This window comes from Spermophilus citellus (genome assembly GCF_964194105.1).
Source record: "Spermophilus citellus genome assembly, chromosome: 6".
NCBI lineage: Eukaryota > Metazoa > Chordata > Mammalia > Rodentia > Sciuridae > Spermophilus > Spermophilus citellus.
In genome coordinates, this window is record NC_138187.1 from 37596360 (window position 1) to 37610541 (window position 14182).

Here is a 14182-nt window from a genome sequence, read left to right on the forward strand (position 1 = left end):
GTATTGGGGAATTGAACTCAGGGACTGTTGACACATCCACAGGCCTATTTTGTGTTGCTTAGCGTCTCACTGTACTAAGGCTTGGCTTTGAACCCAGGATCCTTCTTTCTCAACCTACCAAGCCGGTGAGATCACAGGAATGTGTCTCAGAGCCGGCTTTAATTTTTCTTTTTCTTTTTTTATTGGATGTTCACAACATTACAAAACTCTAGTTTATGAGGGGAATGGGATAATTTCTTTTTTAAAGAACACTATCCACCTGGTCATGGGGCCTGCACAGGCGTGGGGGGCGGGGGGGGGTGGGCAGTAGTTGCATGGCGGCAGTGCGCCTGCGCGGAGTTGCGAGCTGGTTTTCCTGTGGAGTGCTAATGCCTCAGAGTGGCGTGGCGTGGGGAGAGGCTCGATGCACTCCAGGGATGGTGCCCTTCGGCCAGCGCTGGGACTTTTCCAGCGATTACTTGGTCTTCACTCCGTTCTTCAAGAAGTTCCTGCGAGTGCTGTCCGCACTGAGTAGGAGCGGGGTCACCTGAGACAGTGATAAGAGTCGCCAGCCTGCCGAACTTTGACGCTGTCACCGCGCTTCCCTTGTGTTCCCTTGTCTAGTCCTTACCACCGCGAAGCAAGTAGGTGAGGTTGCTGTCCTCATTATGCAAATGTCAAACTGAGACTGGAGAGGGGAGGCTGTGTCCATGGTCACATCAACAGCACCACTCGGGGTGTGGCGCTGAGACCTGGCACAGGGGAGCCGGGCCATAATTGCCGACCAGAATCCATGGTCTCCAATTCTTCTATCCACGTGCACTTGTGGTTTTCACTCTACGTGGGAGAGCAGAGCTCCTGCCCTGCACGACGAAAGTTGGAAAATAATGCCCTTCGAAAATAATGCCCTTCGTTGCCATTCTTGAACCCAGGTAGCAGAATGTCTTGAGTAACAGATAGACTCCACAATATATGTGTTGTTCCGGAGTGTGGAACCAGTGGGAAGCGGCATTGGCGCATTAAGTCCGCTCCCAAAGGGTGTGGGCAAGGAATAATATCATGGTTCTGAAAAAGTAGATTCTGAGTGGGAAAGGGATTTCAAAACAAGGAATGTTAGGAGCTACTTTCAGGAACTTTCTAGATTTCAGGGTCAGGTTTTTCAGAGATCATTTCCCTATAATTATTTGTAGACATGAGAGACCTGATAGCACAAAACTGATGAAAAATACAAGCACTCCGCCTCTGAGCTTAATTCTGCAACACCGCCCCCCCCTTTCACTTCTTAAAGGTCTGGGCTTGAATCTTTAATAGGGCAATCTTGCCAAGTGGTGCACTGCCTTCTGCTAAAATATCTGTAGGGATGGGTCAGGGTCATTATGACTTCGTGTTGTTCAGTGCTGTCTTTCATTGTTCTGCAGTGAGTTACAAAATCATAGTTAAAAGGCCACAGGACTTCTCCTTTTGAGTTTTATTAGTGCTCACCATGAACATGTTTGCATTTCCGTTAGTTCTTTTCCTCTTGATTCAGTTTCAGTGTGTATTGGTTGGGTTAATCCACAAATATACAAATTCTCTTATTAGTAATTTAACAAACATATAGTTTGTTGGTTTACCAGTTGCACATTTCTGAGTCAGGATGGGCAGTTTCCAGCAGGCTGACATTTTATTTGCTAGCTTAGGGTCTGAAAGGGATTTAAATGGATTCAGCAGGCATTGAAGAAGAACAATAATATAAGCCTAGAAAGTGGGGGAGGGGGGAGGAAAGAAAGTCATACTCTTTAGTTGACAGTGTATCTTTCACTGATGAAAATTATATTCCACAGTCAGACTTACCTTATTTTGGGAAATATTAACTCCCTTTACTTCTTTGTATCATATTTTATAAAACAGTTCCTTTGATTTCATTTCTCACCCCCCTGTTTCTGGGCAGGTGGATTGGCATTCTAGTTTTGTATGTCATATATAAAGGGAAACTAGATGTGCTGATGGAATCCTGCTGAGCATTTACTTGATCATCCTCATGGTCCTCTGGCAGTTGTTATAGGTACTGTGTCAGCCATCTTGTGTGTGAGCATGAAAGGTGAAAGTAACCATTTATATTTGACACCTATTTCTTTTTATTTGACACCTATTTCTTTTTATTTATGCTTTCCTAAGCTTAGTTAGATGTAATAGAGAATTATACAATAGGATCAGGGTAGCCCTGAAATTGCAGCCATTGGTGAGAAGGGCAAGTAGACTGGAAAACTTGGAGCTTATAGCTGGTTTCTGAAGACAGGGCAGTGTAGAGGGGGTCAGTGGGCTCAACTTGTAGCATGTGACCTCTATGTAATTGATCAGCATTGGAATTGCATTGCCCAGTGCCCTTTTTTGTTTGTTTGTTTTTTGCTTTTTTAAAAATTAAGAATATTTATTTTTAATACCTTTATTTTATTTTTATGTAGTGCTGAAGATCAAACCCAGTGCCTCATGTGTGCCAGGCAAGCACTTTACCTCTGAGCCGAAATCCCAGCCCATGGTACCTGTCTTTAATGACTTCCCTTCATGGAACTTTTACCTCTTCAGTTGCTCCACTTATCCAACCACCATCCCTCTTGTAACACATTCAACCAGCCTTAAGCTCATTGCATGTAGGCACTTTCCAGCCTCTTCACATCATCTCCACTTGCCTCTCCAACCCCGTACCACATCTCATCACTGGCTCTGTTGCCACCTCTCTTTAGCTTTGTTTTTCTTCTGACTGATAATTTGCTTCACCTGCTTCTTTCCACAGCTGCTCCCGTATTCTCTGAAGCTCCCATCTCCCAAGATGCTTGTCTGCAGTCATTCAGTGCCCACACTGTTAGCTCTTTCCTCTCTGTGCTTATGTGTTTACCAGCTTGAGCTCTTCCTATCATCTCATTCATCTCACAACTTGCCCTAGTACCTTCATTTCCCTTCACCAGTTTCTATTTCAACAAGACCCTTTGGGTTTCCTTCTGTTATGTAAAACTAGAAATAGGTTGTGGAAAAGACTCAAATTGTGACTCCAGTAGCAAAGTCTACCATTCCCTGTGTGTCCCCCATCCTTGGACCATTACCAGGAAGGCATCTCCTGTTGCGATGCCTCTTCTTGATTTGGATTTAGATGTTATACAGCTCTCCTAGAATTTTCTTTCACTCTTCCTGTGTTGTCTGTCTCAATGTCCTCCCTGTGTTTCCTGATTCTAGACTCTAGTTAGAAAGTTCTGTTTTCCAAGATGAAAAATAATTGAGGTGTTTTCCTCCACAGGTAAGAAATTTGGTTAATTAAAAACATCCCTGTTAAACCACAGTATCATTTGACAACAATCAATCTAGAATAATATGATCATATGTATCATTAAGGTAGAAAGATTTTTTCACCTTTATTCAGTTTCCCTACAAATGCACTGAGCTATGTTCTTCAAAAGAACATAGGCCCCTCTGAAAAAAATCACATAGCACATATGGTCTTTTACAATCCATACTTTAAAAAGACAGAAAAACATGTCAAGGCAAGTTAAATAACAGCAGCTCAATATTCACAATAATGATGATTGAATATCAAATGAAACTTTATATTTATAAGACTATGGGGTAATGCCACTGAGATATAAAAGTAACAGATAAAATAGATTAAAAACTTCAGAGAAATAATTATGTACACAAACAGTTATAACACTAATTACAAAACTAATAAGAAATAACAATTTTCCAAACACCATCTATCTCAAAACTATTTAAAATAAACATAGATAAAATAAGCAACATTAATCATATGTACTAAAACTATGACAATCCTATGAATAAATCATCTCCATGCTTCGTATTCTTAAGGAATGTATGACCCAAGATGAATTAAAAGAAGAGGGTAAAAAAGACAATTTACAGGTGAGTGAGATATTCATGGCTAAAGGACATTCATTCACTTTAGACCAAGATCAACCTTTCACCCGCCGACATTTGGGCCCAAATTGTCTGGGTTAAGGATTTCTAGTGCCTCCTGTGTGACAAACTGTTCTCTCTCAGGTCTGGAGGAGCAACCTCAGAGCACCCAGCACACCTCTAAGAGGTCATCTATGTGGTTGGGGTTTGAGACCATGAAGCTGACTTGGAGATTCAGTCTTTTTCACCTCTACAGAGGTGGCTGTGGGTGGGAGATGGACAGGACGGGATCAAGAAGTTAGGTCCTTGAGTGTCCTAAATAAACAATAAGTGACCCTGTCATTAGGCCAGGGATACAGAATTTTGTACCTCCCCTCAGGCCTCCATGGTACCAGGACTTCTAGGCAATGAGGGTGCGACCTCAGCCCCACACCCAGAGCTCCGGATCATAAGCTTGAATCTTGGAAAGAAAAAGAACCCCCACCAAAGCTGATGACTTTACAAGATATTGAGTGTTTTGAAGTTAAAGTTAATTTATTTTCCCATTCCTTAAAATTACTTCACTTTGATATAGACTTTCTAGTCACCATGATTCAACAGTCTACAAATATCTCAACAAATATAATGTTGAGAGGCTTGATTCTATTAACTAAGTTCTGTCAGCTACAAAGCAAATGACATATCAAGGTGTAACTATTAGATTTATTTAGCCTGGTGAGAAATGAAGTAGCTATATGTGGATATCACAACATTATTTCACTTATTACTAACATGGGTAACACTTACAGGAGCATATTATATAAGATGTGGGACATCATATTTTCAGCTTTCTTTTCAATAAAAATTAAGTATACTTTCCTATTCTATATCAGATAAGTAAATTATGCTAGCTGTTTAGAAAATTTTGTGAAGATGCTTTGACAGATACAATCATTTTGGTGTCCCATCTAAATCAAACTTGAAAAGTTGATTTTATCAAGAGACAACTTTATTATTGTCTCTGATTTGAGTGGAATAATGGTTAGTGATATTTATGCTTGGATCCATATCAAAACAACTTAGTTACATAGTTAAATGTATTTTTAGTTTTCGGTGGACATAACATCTTTGCTTGTATGTGGTGCTGAGGATCGAACCCGGGCCGCATGCATGCCAGGCGAGCGCGCTACCGTTTGAGCCACATCCCCAGCCCCGTTAAATATATTTTTAATCATTGAAATCCTTTTATAGTTTCAACATAACCATAAGGTTGGCAGGTCAGTAGTTTTGGTATGATTTTTGTTTAAAACTAAAGAGTACATCTCAGTGTTCCAGACAAATAATTAAACTGTAATTTTAATTAGATCCAAAGTAGTAATTAATTGTGCAAAAATTGTATAAGTGAAAAAGTATTTCACCATAAAATGTTCTGCTTCGTGAATAATTTTAGTATATAGTATGAAAATTCCTTCATCTCATTTATCCACTTCCTTTAAAATAAACCATAGATTACAATTGTTAAATCTATCTATACATAAATATATACTAAAGACCCAAGATATATATCTAAAAAATCACTTATATGTGCTTTATTAAACTATAGTTCCCTTCATGCATAGAAATTGGATTTGGCTTTACATTTTTAATGTACTTTACTTTTCCTCAAAATATGAACTTCATTTTCCTAAAATGGAACTTTCTTTTATTACTTGAATCACTTATGTATATCTAGTAAATTTCCATGAATTTTTTGTTAGATTGCATACAGTAAATTGAGATACAAATTTGGTTTACTACAAAAAAAAAAAAAAAACAAACCTCAACAAACTAACTGATGACTGCCTGGAAGTCCTTCCCTCTGTGCACAACCTACAGAGTTTCTCCCCTTCCAATCCCACCTGCAGCCACCCACCTTCCTGTGTCTCTCCAGTCAGCCCATACCTCTCCCCCCACAAGCACACACAGCACCACCCACCTCCTCACACTCCTCCTTGGAAACTCGACTGTTCCAGCCCATGGAGCAGATGAACTGATAGTGCAGTTTGTGGAACAGGGGACGCTGGGCATAGCTCTTCCCATAGAGGAAATGAAAGATGTCTTGTTTAGGAGCCTGGTTGTCCTCCTCCAAGTCACTCGCCAGGTAGCTGGAGAAAGAAACCAGGTTGTTCCTCAGAGGCACAATCAGGAAGGACCTCCCCTTGGAGTCAGCTTCCCAAAATGGACTCCCAGAGGTCCATCTTCAGACAGGACTGCACCAGCCCTATTAAGGGTTACGGAGGACCACACCTTGGTCCAGAGATCTCTGCCAGACACACACCTTCTGAAGGACTCCAGCCTTTTTCTAGAAAGCATTGAGCAACACAGTTGTGGGAGAGGCCTAAGGGGTGGTTGGACCCATCTTGGAAGGATTTTCAGAAGGTGTGTACAAGGCCAAAAATGTGAGAAGACATCTGTATGAAGGACCAGAAGGGAGCACTTTACACTGTGCCTGTGCCGGGCTGGGAATTGGGCATCTGTCTTGGAAATCCAGAGGCAGAAGACAACAATGTTGCTGTAGTTACAGGAAGGAAGAGCAGTCAGATGTGGCTGCACCTTCAGTCTCTCTGCCAGGAACATAATGCTTCCTTCACTCCTTTTAAGTGAGCTTCATGTTTCCTTTGGTTTTCTTTATTTTTTTAAATCTGGCCTTAATGAAGCTCATGTGTTTGTTTTAACTAGGAGAAGTGTGAAAAACAACCATACTACAATGCTATAATTTCTTGTACACAGGAGGGTCTTGGGTAAGCTGGAGAACAGGGGGTCCCAAGAGCAAACAGGACAAAGAGGCTAAAGATAAACTATAGGTTAGTGCCCCTCTGCTCCCATTCTACCCTCCCAAGTAATGAATCCTGATTGATGAAGGAGACCAAATACTCACAGGGCCAGAAAGAAAGTAGAATCGTTGGTACTGCCAGGAGAAGAGGCCAGCCTGGCTAAAATAAGCTATGATCATAGTCAGGAGGTATTGATGGAGAGAGAGGAAAGACAGAGAGGTCATATCCTGGAAGAGGAGGAAAGAGGGGAAAGAAGAATGGAGGTCTGGGGTAGAGAGTGCTCCTAGGAGAAGGTAGCTGAGTAAGGAGACCTGCTTCTTTGGGGAAGGACAGGAAGGATCAAGGTCAATTGGAGTAGTCGGGGAGAGAAGGCCTAGGTGTGCACTGGAGGGCCAGATCTCAGGGGACCTTTTGAGGGAAGGCATATAGGTCAGCTGGGTGAAGAGGGTCTTGGGTAAGCTGGAGAATGGGGGGTCCCAAGGAGAGCAAAGAAGAGAGGAGCCCAGAACCTCAGGTGACAACAAGCAAAAGGGGGTAGCCATGCAAGACTGTGGACTTGGGCTTGAAGCCCAAAGCACCCCAAGAAGAAGCAAGGTCCACCTGTCCTCTCTGCAAGAAACTGCTAGGTCCTGAAGGGAGATGTGACAAGCCACAAAGGAGCCAGGACTTGGCACATTTTGTTGGCTCTACGTGGAGGCAGAGGGAAGGACCATGGGGCTAGAAATCCCTCCTCATCCAGGCTGTGCTGGATCAGTAACACTGCCCAGTGGAGAACAACCTCACCTTGTCAGACACCCTCAGGTTCTTGTCCCAGGCCAGGAATCTTTTGACAACAGGATCCTCTGTGAGCAGAACACTGATGTTAGTTGGGAACCAGGAGAGGCTTCAATGGGAGATAGAGAGCAGAGAGGAGAACAGGACCTCCCTTGGAGAAGGTGTGGGATTGTTGCCCAATAGAGGTGGATAGGAAGAGATCAGGAACATTCCTGGGAAAGTTGCTTGGACCTGAGACTCCCCCAGAGAAACAACTGAGTGAGGGTTTGTGTAACAGAAAGGTATCTGTATGAGTAAGAGCTTCTCTTAAACTGTAGGGGCCCATCATCCCCCCTTATAACCTTAGAACCAGAGTTATTAGGTCATTTCTCATTTGATAGTTACAACAGTGTGAACATGGTCCCATTAACTACCTCTCAGGGAGGATGAAATGTATTACAGCCACAATGTCTGCAATCAGTGAGGACAATTGGAACCAAGCTCTGTGATCCCAAGCTGGGACCTTTTCATTTCTAATATAAGCATCCATCTTCTAAGAGTCTCTGAGGGCAGATGGGTTCTGAGTCCTCCAGGAATGGGTAGATCAGAGATAGCAGGGCTCTTTGTGAAAAGTGCAGTGGCTGTAAGTTTCCCCTTTGTTTAACTCACACCATGATGCTTGCCAGTTACTTCACATTTGAACTAACTTTGTGACAAACATCACTAACATCAACACCAAGAACCAGGAGACCAGGTGCCGGATCCCTGGCCAATCCTCTCATTTGTCCCCATAGTGCCTGCTCCTAACTTGGTTGCCTCCACGTGGTTGAAATAAAATCTTTGCTTCATCCTCTGCCCAAGTTCAAACTCTACTGTGTTCTGCATAAGAAGCTGTCCTGAAGCTAGTATTTCTTAACCCCCTGTGGTTCTGAAAAACTTCCTTGACCATGAACTTGACAGGGAAAAGTCTGAATATATAAGAGGAGAGCTTCGTCCAGAAGTAATAAGTCAGTGGGCAGCATATATTCAGAAGTGAGTTCTGGCCATAAGCAATTTTATTGTGAGCAAACTGTAATGAAAATAGAGTTAATGAGAGTATCTTCATTGTGGAATATGTGAACGGTTGCATGGAATATCCTACTGTGTCATATTCACATTGTTGTAAATAAATCTCCATACTTGGTATCCTTAGGGAAGAATGATCCAAATAAATGAAAAGTGTAAAAAGGCAATTAATTTATGTGGAGAGAGGGAAACTCATGGCTAAGAATTATTCACTTTAGACCGAAAACAACTTTTCATCACTGCTGACATTTGGGCCTAATTCTCTGAGTTAAGGATTTCTAGCACATCTAGACAAACTGTTCTCTCTCAGGTCTGGCCAAGCACCCTCATAGCACTCAGCACATCTCTAGGAGGTCATCTGTGTGGTTGTGGTTTTGAGGCTATGAAGCTGCCTGGGAGATTCAGGCTGTGTATGCATGGCTATGGTGTTGCGTGGTGTGCAAAAGGTGGCTGTGGTGTTACATGGTGTGCAGAAGGTGGCTATGGGTAGGAGGTGACAGGAGGGCATCCAGCAGCTGGGTCCTTTGGATCTCCTAAATAGATAATGAATGACCCTGTCAGCAGGCCAGGGATACAGAATTTTGTACCTTCCCTCAGGCGGATGACCATAGGCCTCCATGGTTCCAGAACTTCAAGGGCATGAGAGTGTGATCTCAGCGCAAACCCAGAGCTCTGGATCATAGCTTGAATCTGGAAAGAAAAGGAGCTACCACAAAAGGAGATGGATGACCAGAAAGACCCTCCCTCCTTATGCAGCCTCCAGAGCATTCTCCCCAGATCCCACCTGCAACTACTCGCTTTCCCATGTCTGTCCTATCCAGCCCATCCCTCTCTACAAGCACACACGGCTGCACCCACCTCCACACATTCCTCCTTGGAAACTCGCATTTCCAGCCCATGGAGCAGATGATTGGTAGCATGGTCTGTGGAACAAGGGATGCTGGGTATAGCTCTTCCCATAGAATAAACTAAAGATGTCTTGTGTAGGAGCCCTGTTATCCTTCTCCATGTCACTAGCCAGGTAGCTGGGGAAAGAAATCAAGATGCTCCTTAGGGGCACAACCAGGAAGGACCTCCATTTGGTGTCCTCATCCTTAAAAAGAATTCAGGCTGACCATCTTAAGACAGGACTACACCATCCCTATCCAGAATTAACCCTTGGTCCGGAGGCCTCTGTTGGACAGACACCTTCTGCAGGGCACCTCTCACACCCTGATGCTACTGAGAAACCCTCTGCCGCACCTGAGGCTGCTTATTGCCAGTGCAGTTGACTCAGTTTCCCCATCTCCGTCCTCACCCACTTCCCTTCTGCTTTTTCCAGGTGCTCACATCTGTGTCCCCCATAGGTCAGGACCTGACCCTGGTTTATTTCTCTCCCACCAATTTGTCATCCCTCTCCCACCAATTTGCTAGTGGATGGCTTGGTTTACATTGAGCACTTATTCAAAAAGCTGTTGATAGATCTCCTTCCCCAGGTTCCTATTCCCTGACATGGAGGACCCACTTCATAATGTTTTGTTGAACACATGAATGAATGAATGAAGCTTTATCCATAGCCCAGTGCCTTATGACCACGTCATAGACTAAGTACTATAACATAAACACTTTGCAAGATAAAAAGAAGTCAGCTTAGTATTTTTAAATATTTGGATATTTGGATAAGACCCTGCCTTCCTGAGGTGTTCAGTGCAGCGGGATTAGGGCAAGGGGCAGGGAACATGATACCATCTTATAATGGGCCTTAGCACTGCCAGGCTGCAGAGGGTGACTGATCTGGGAACAAAGCACAGATTTGTTTTGTTTTACAGACAGGGTTTCGCTTTTTTTTTTTTTTTTTGCACAGCCTGTTGTCCAACTCCTGGGCTCCAGCGATCCTCTTGCCTGAACCTCTGAGTAGCTGAGAGTACAGATGGGTGCCACCCTGCCCAGGTAGGTGTTAGTTTTTAGGCTGACTTTAAGAATAGGTCATTTTTGGGTCTGGGGTTGGGGCTCAGCAGTAGAGCACTCACCAGTACATGTGAGGCCCTGGGTTCGATCCTCAGCACCACATAAAAATAAATAAAATAAAGGTATTGTGTCCAACTACAACTAAAAATAAATATTAAAAAAGAATAGGTCATTTTTAATGAGATACAAATGTATGAAACCAGCTTGACAGGAAATACAAGATAAAGAGGAAAGAGAGGGCATTTAGAAGATAGGTGGTAAAGGAATTTAATGGTGGAAAAATTGTAGAGAGGGCTTAATTCCACATGAGGACTCCATTTTTGGTCTAGAAAGTGATGAGCAACACAGTTGCTAAGGAGGCCTGGGAGGTGGTTGGACCCCATTTTGGAAGAATTTTAGGGAATGCATAGAAAGCCTCAGGCCTAGGAGTCACTGGTAAGAAGGGCCAGCAGGGAGCACATTACAGTGAGCCTATACTATGTAGACAGACCTGAATTGGGCGTCTCTCTTGGGAATCCAGAGGCAGAAGGCAATGCGACATTGGTGCAGGTACAAAGCTGTCAGATGCAGCTGCAGCTCCAGTCTCTGCAGGGATGAGATGTGTCCATTCTTCCTTCCTCTCAGGTGGGCTATATGTGTCCTTTGGTTTCATTGATTTCTTCTAACTGATATTAAGGTAGTTTAAATGTTTGTTTTTACTATAAGTTCAAGAAAACTATGCTATACTGCTGTCATTTCTTCTACCAAGTGCAAACAGGACAAGAAGTTAAAAATCAGAGGACAGGCTAGAGCCCCATTGTTCCACTCCTACCCTCTCAGGTAGTGAATCCTTGTTGCGGGAGTAAAAGTGACAATGGTGACAGAAACCACATGTCCAACCCTCCAGGGGACATTTATCTGGGTGCTTTTATGTTTCAGGTAGAGGATGGAAGCCACACTTGGATGTCCAGGAAGCCATGTGGTGAAGAGGGGCAGAGCCAGAACTCCTGGACCCCACCCAGTTCTCGATTCCCACCTTCCGTAGCCCAGATCTGGGAGGCTGCTTCAGTCTGGTTTCTGCACTGTGACCTCTAGTTGCCATGTGTCCTTAGGTACCAATTCTGTCCTTTCTGCTTAGGGACACTACTGCCTTGCCCAGCTGTTCTCCTGCTCTGTGGCTTGGAGACTCCTCATCTGGCCAGTGAGCTGTTCTTTCTTTGGTCTGGCTTCTCTCAGCAATTTAAATTTCTAATGATTGACATTTCTTATCTTTTTCCCTCTTTTTGAATTTGTTTCAGAGGGGACAATAAGTCTGGACCCTGTGAATTCCATGTTGGGTAGAAGTGGCAAAAGTTCACCTTTGGCACTCATTCTTTTCCCCCAGGGTTTCACTAGTTCTTTGGATCATGATGGGGAACTTATCAAGGTACAGGGGCATTGACTTTCTAAAGTACAAGTGAAGGTGAAAGGAGAAGACTCAGCCACGTGAGCCTGCCAAGGCAGAGGTGGGCAGAGCTTCCTTGGAAGCCTTCTATTCACATGGACCCCAAGGCTGAGCAAGGGGTTGTCACTCACCAGGATTGCAGCCTGGTTCAGAGGGTCTCTCTCATTGGAGGACTCAAGACCTGCTACAGCCCTTCCCTCTAAGGCCCTGATCATACCTCACCTCCCCACAAAAATATTTCTTCTTTATTTCCTACTGTAGTGATTTTGGTTTCTTTGGGATCCCTATTGCCTTGTCCAACCAGAAGTTTCCAAAACTAAAATTATAACAGTGAAAACATTGTCATTCCCATTCAATTAGAATCTGTGGGGATAGGCCCAAGCACCTGGGCTGTAGTGTTTCTCTATGCGACTTTATGCTGAAAGGCTGGTCCTTGCAAAGCATTTCTGTTCACTCTGCCGTCTCTCTAGTATAACTGTCATTGTTGTATCAGACTGCATCCATAGGAGGAAAAGAGAAGTGGAGAGGTAACAGTGGATTCTAGGCAAAACCTAAGAATTTACTTTAGTTTGGAAAATATATCAACATATAGTAAGACCAGCACTGCCTACTTGTAGCCAAAATAATCAAGGCTTTTCATGGTTCACAACAGAAAATTTAGCTGGAACAGAATTTTGATACTTTTGCATAATCATGAATCACTTCAGTATTAGATAAGGTCTTAGCAAATGTCATTGTGGGAAACCAGAGTACAGTTACTAAGAAGCTAAGATAGCTCTGATGTTCTGGGCAATATAATCTTATGGGACCACAAATGGAGGCATGGGCTGTCCCTGACTGAAACATCATGTGGCATGTGAGTGCATTAGAAAGCTGTCCACTAGAAGAGTGTGTGAACTTCTTGGTTGTTATGGGTGGACCCAACCAGCTCTGTTGGTCACAGTTATCATGAATGGAAACTGGATAAACAGAGCATCCTGGCAATGGTCTTCTACTGTAATAGGACCTGCTTCCTGACCAGCACCACCTTTCACATCAGGAAGAGACTTAGAGGGCAGCTCAGGCCTGTGAAGAAGAAGCCAAGGAACATGCAGGTCTCTTGGAAGGCCTCTGGGACCTCATCCAACTGTGAACATTTATGATTGCCTAATATGGTGGACACTTACTATGCCAGCAAGTTGGATGAACTAAGTTCACTTCATTCATATTTGGTATGGATACATTAGAGTCATGGAAGAGATCAAAGTACAAAGCATACAGACATGCCTGTGCATAAGGTCTAATAGTATATTAAAAGAAAGACTTTAGAGCCCAACTGTGGAAGCAATCCAAAGCCAGTCACTGGATGAATGGATGAATGGACAAAAGATGGAGTCTATCCTCAAATTCAACTATTAGCCCTAAAAAGGAAATGCTGACACATTTCCACCAATATAGGAGCTTAAGATCAGTGCACAAATCAGCCAGACATAGGGACAAATACTCTTGAGTTCATACTATGCAAGACAGACGAGGCACCAAGAATTGTTAAATTCATAGAAAGTAGAATGATGGTCAGCAGGAGCTGTGGGAAGAGAAGTAGGGAGTTTGTGTTTCAAGGCTGCAAAACCTTGTAGGGGTGATTAAAAAAAATCTAGAGATAGGAATGTGGTAGTGACTGCACAAGGAAAACCTACAGTCACGCTTCACATGACAAAATTTTAGCCGATGATGGACCAATACATCACATATATGAAAGGGCACCATCACATGATATTCCATAGTGATGTCACAGCCATAGGTGTAAGCGCACTGTATGCCGTGAGTGCACAATGATGAAATCAACTAAACACATCTGGGAAAAAAACCTCCCTCACAAGAGACACATGGTTGTACTTAATGCTGCTGAATTCTACACTTCACAATGGTCACATGTTTTGTTTTGAATATATATTTATTCACAAATTTTGGTGAGAGAGAGACAAAGCATGACTCAGTTACAAAGGTAGAAAGCAGAGGCCTAAGTTAGGAGGTTGGTGAGCAACTCACCAGTTCCTTCAGGTACCATGCACTTTCCCCAGGAGAAAACAATGTCTGGAATTACAGAACTTTCCTGTTGTTGTTGTTGTGTTTTTTTGTTTTTGTTTTTTTTTGTATATGTGACATTTTTCTTTAAGGTACATAGTGGTAGTGAAATATGTGTGTCACGACCCATGCTGGGAATCCCAAATTTGCTAAGCAAGTGAGATTAATTGGAATTGAGAGGCAGACTTTTAGTTGACATATAAACTCCCCAAATTATAGACACCATGTGAAGAGTGTGTGAGCACATGCAGTTTTGTATTATAGATCCTCAAAA

The 14182-nt window shown here is 43.1% G+C and overlaps 2 protein-coding genes across 16 annotated transcripts in view; one reads left to right on the plus strand and one right to left on the minus strand.

Annotated features, from left to right (window-relative positions):
- ZNF12 (zinc finger protein 12) overlaps nucleotides 1–14182 on the plus strand; it is a 1264586-nt gene that overhangs the window by 348857 nt on the left and 901547 nt on the right. The window lies entirely within an intron of this gene.
- Nucleotides 1–14182, minus strand: part of LOC308650666 (speedy protein E4A-like) — a 45491-nt gene that overhangs the window by 4677 nt on the left and 26632 nt on the right. For 3 of the 9 annotated variants that reach the window (XR_014022383.1, XR_014022385.1, XR_014022386.1), the window contains 4 exons: nucleotides 10912–11086; nucleotides 9333–9499; nucleotides 6761–7498; nucleotides 5819–5987 (listed from right to left, as the gene is read on the minus strand). Coding sequence is in view for 1 of the 9 variants with exons in the window: in XM_081296846.1 (XP_081152972.1) it covers nucleotides 5819–5987; nucleotides 9333–9394 (231 nt within the window). In the remaining 8 variants the exon portion in view is untranslated. Of the gene's footprint in view, nucleotides 1–2170; nucleotides 4180–5818; nucleotides 5988–6760; nucleotides 7499–9332; nucleotides 9500–10483; nucleotides 10852–10911; nucleotides 11087–14182 lie in introns of those variants that run through there. The other 6 variants (XR_014022381.1, XR_014022384.1, XR_014022387.1 and 3 more) reach the window with 5 other exon arrangements.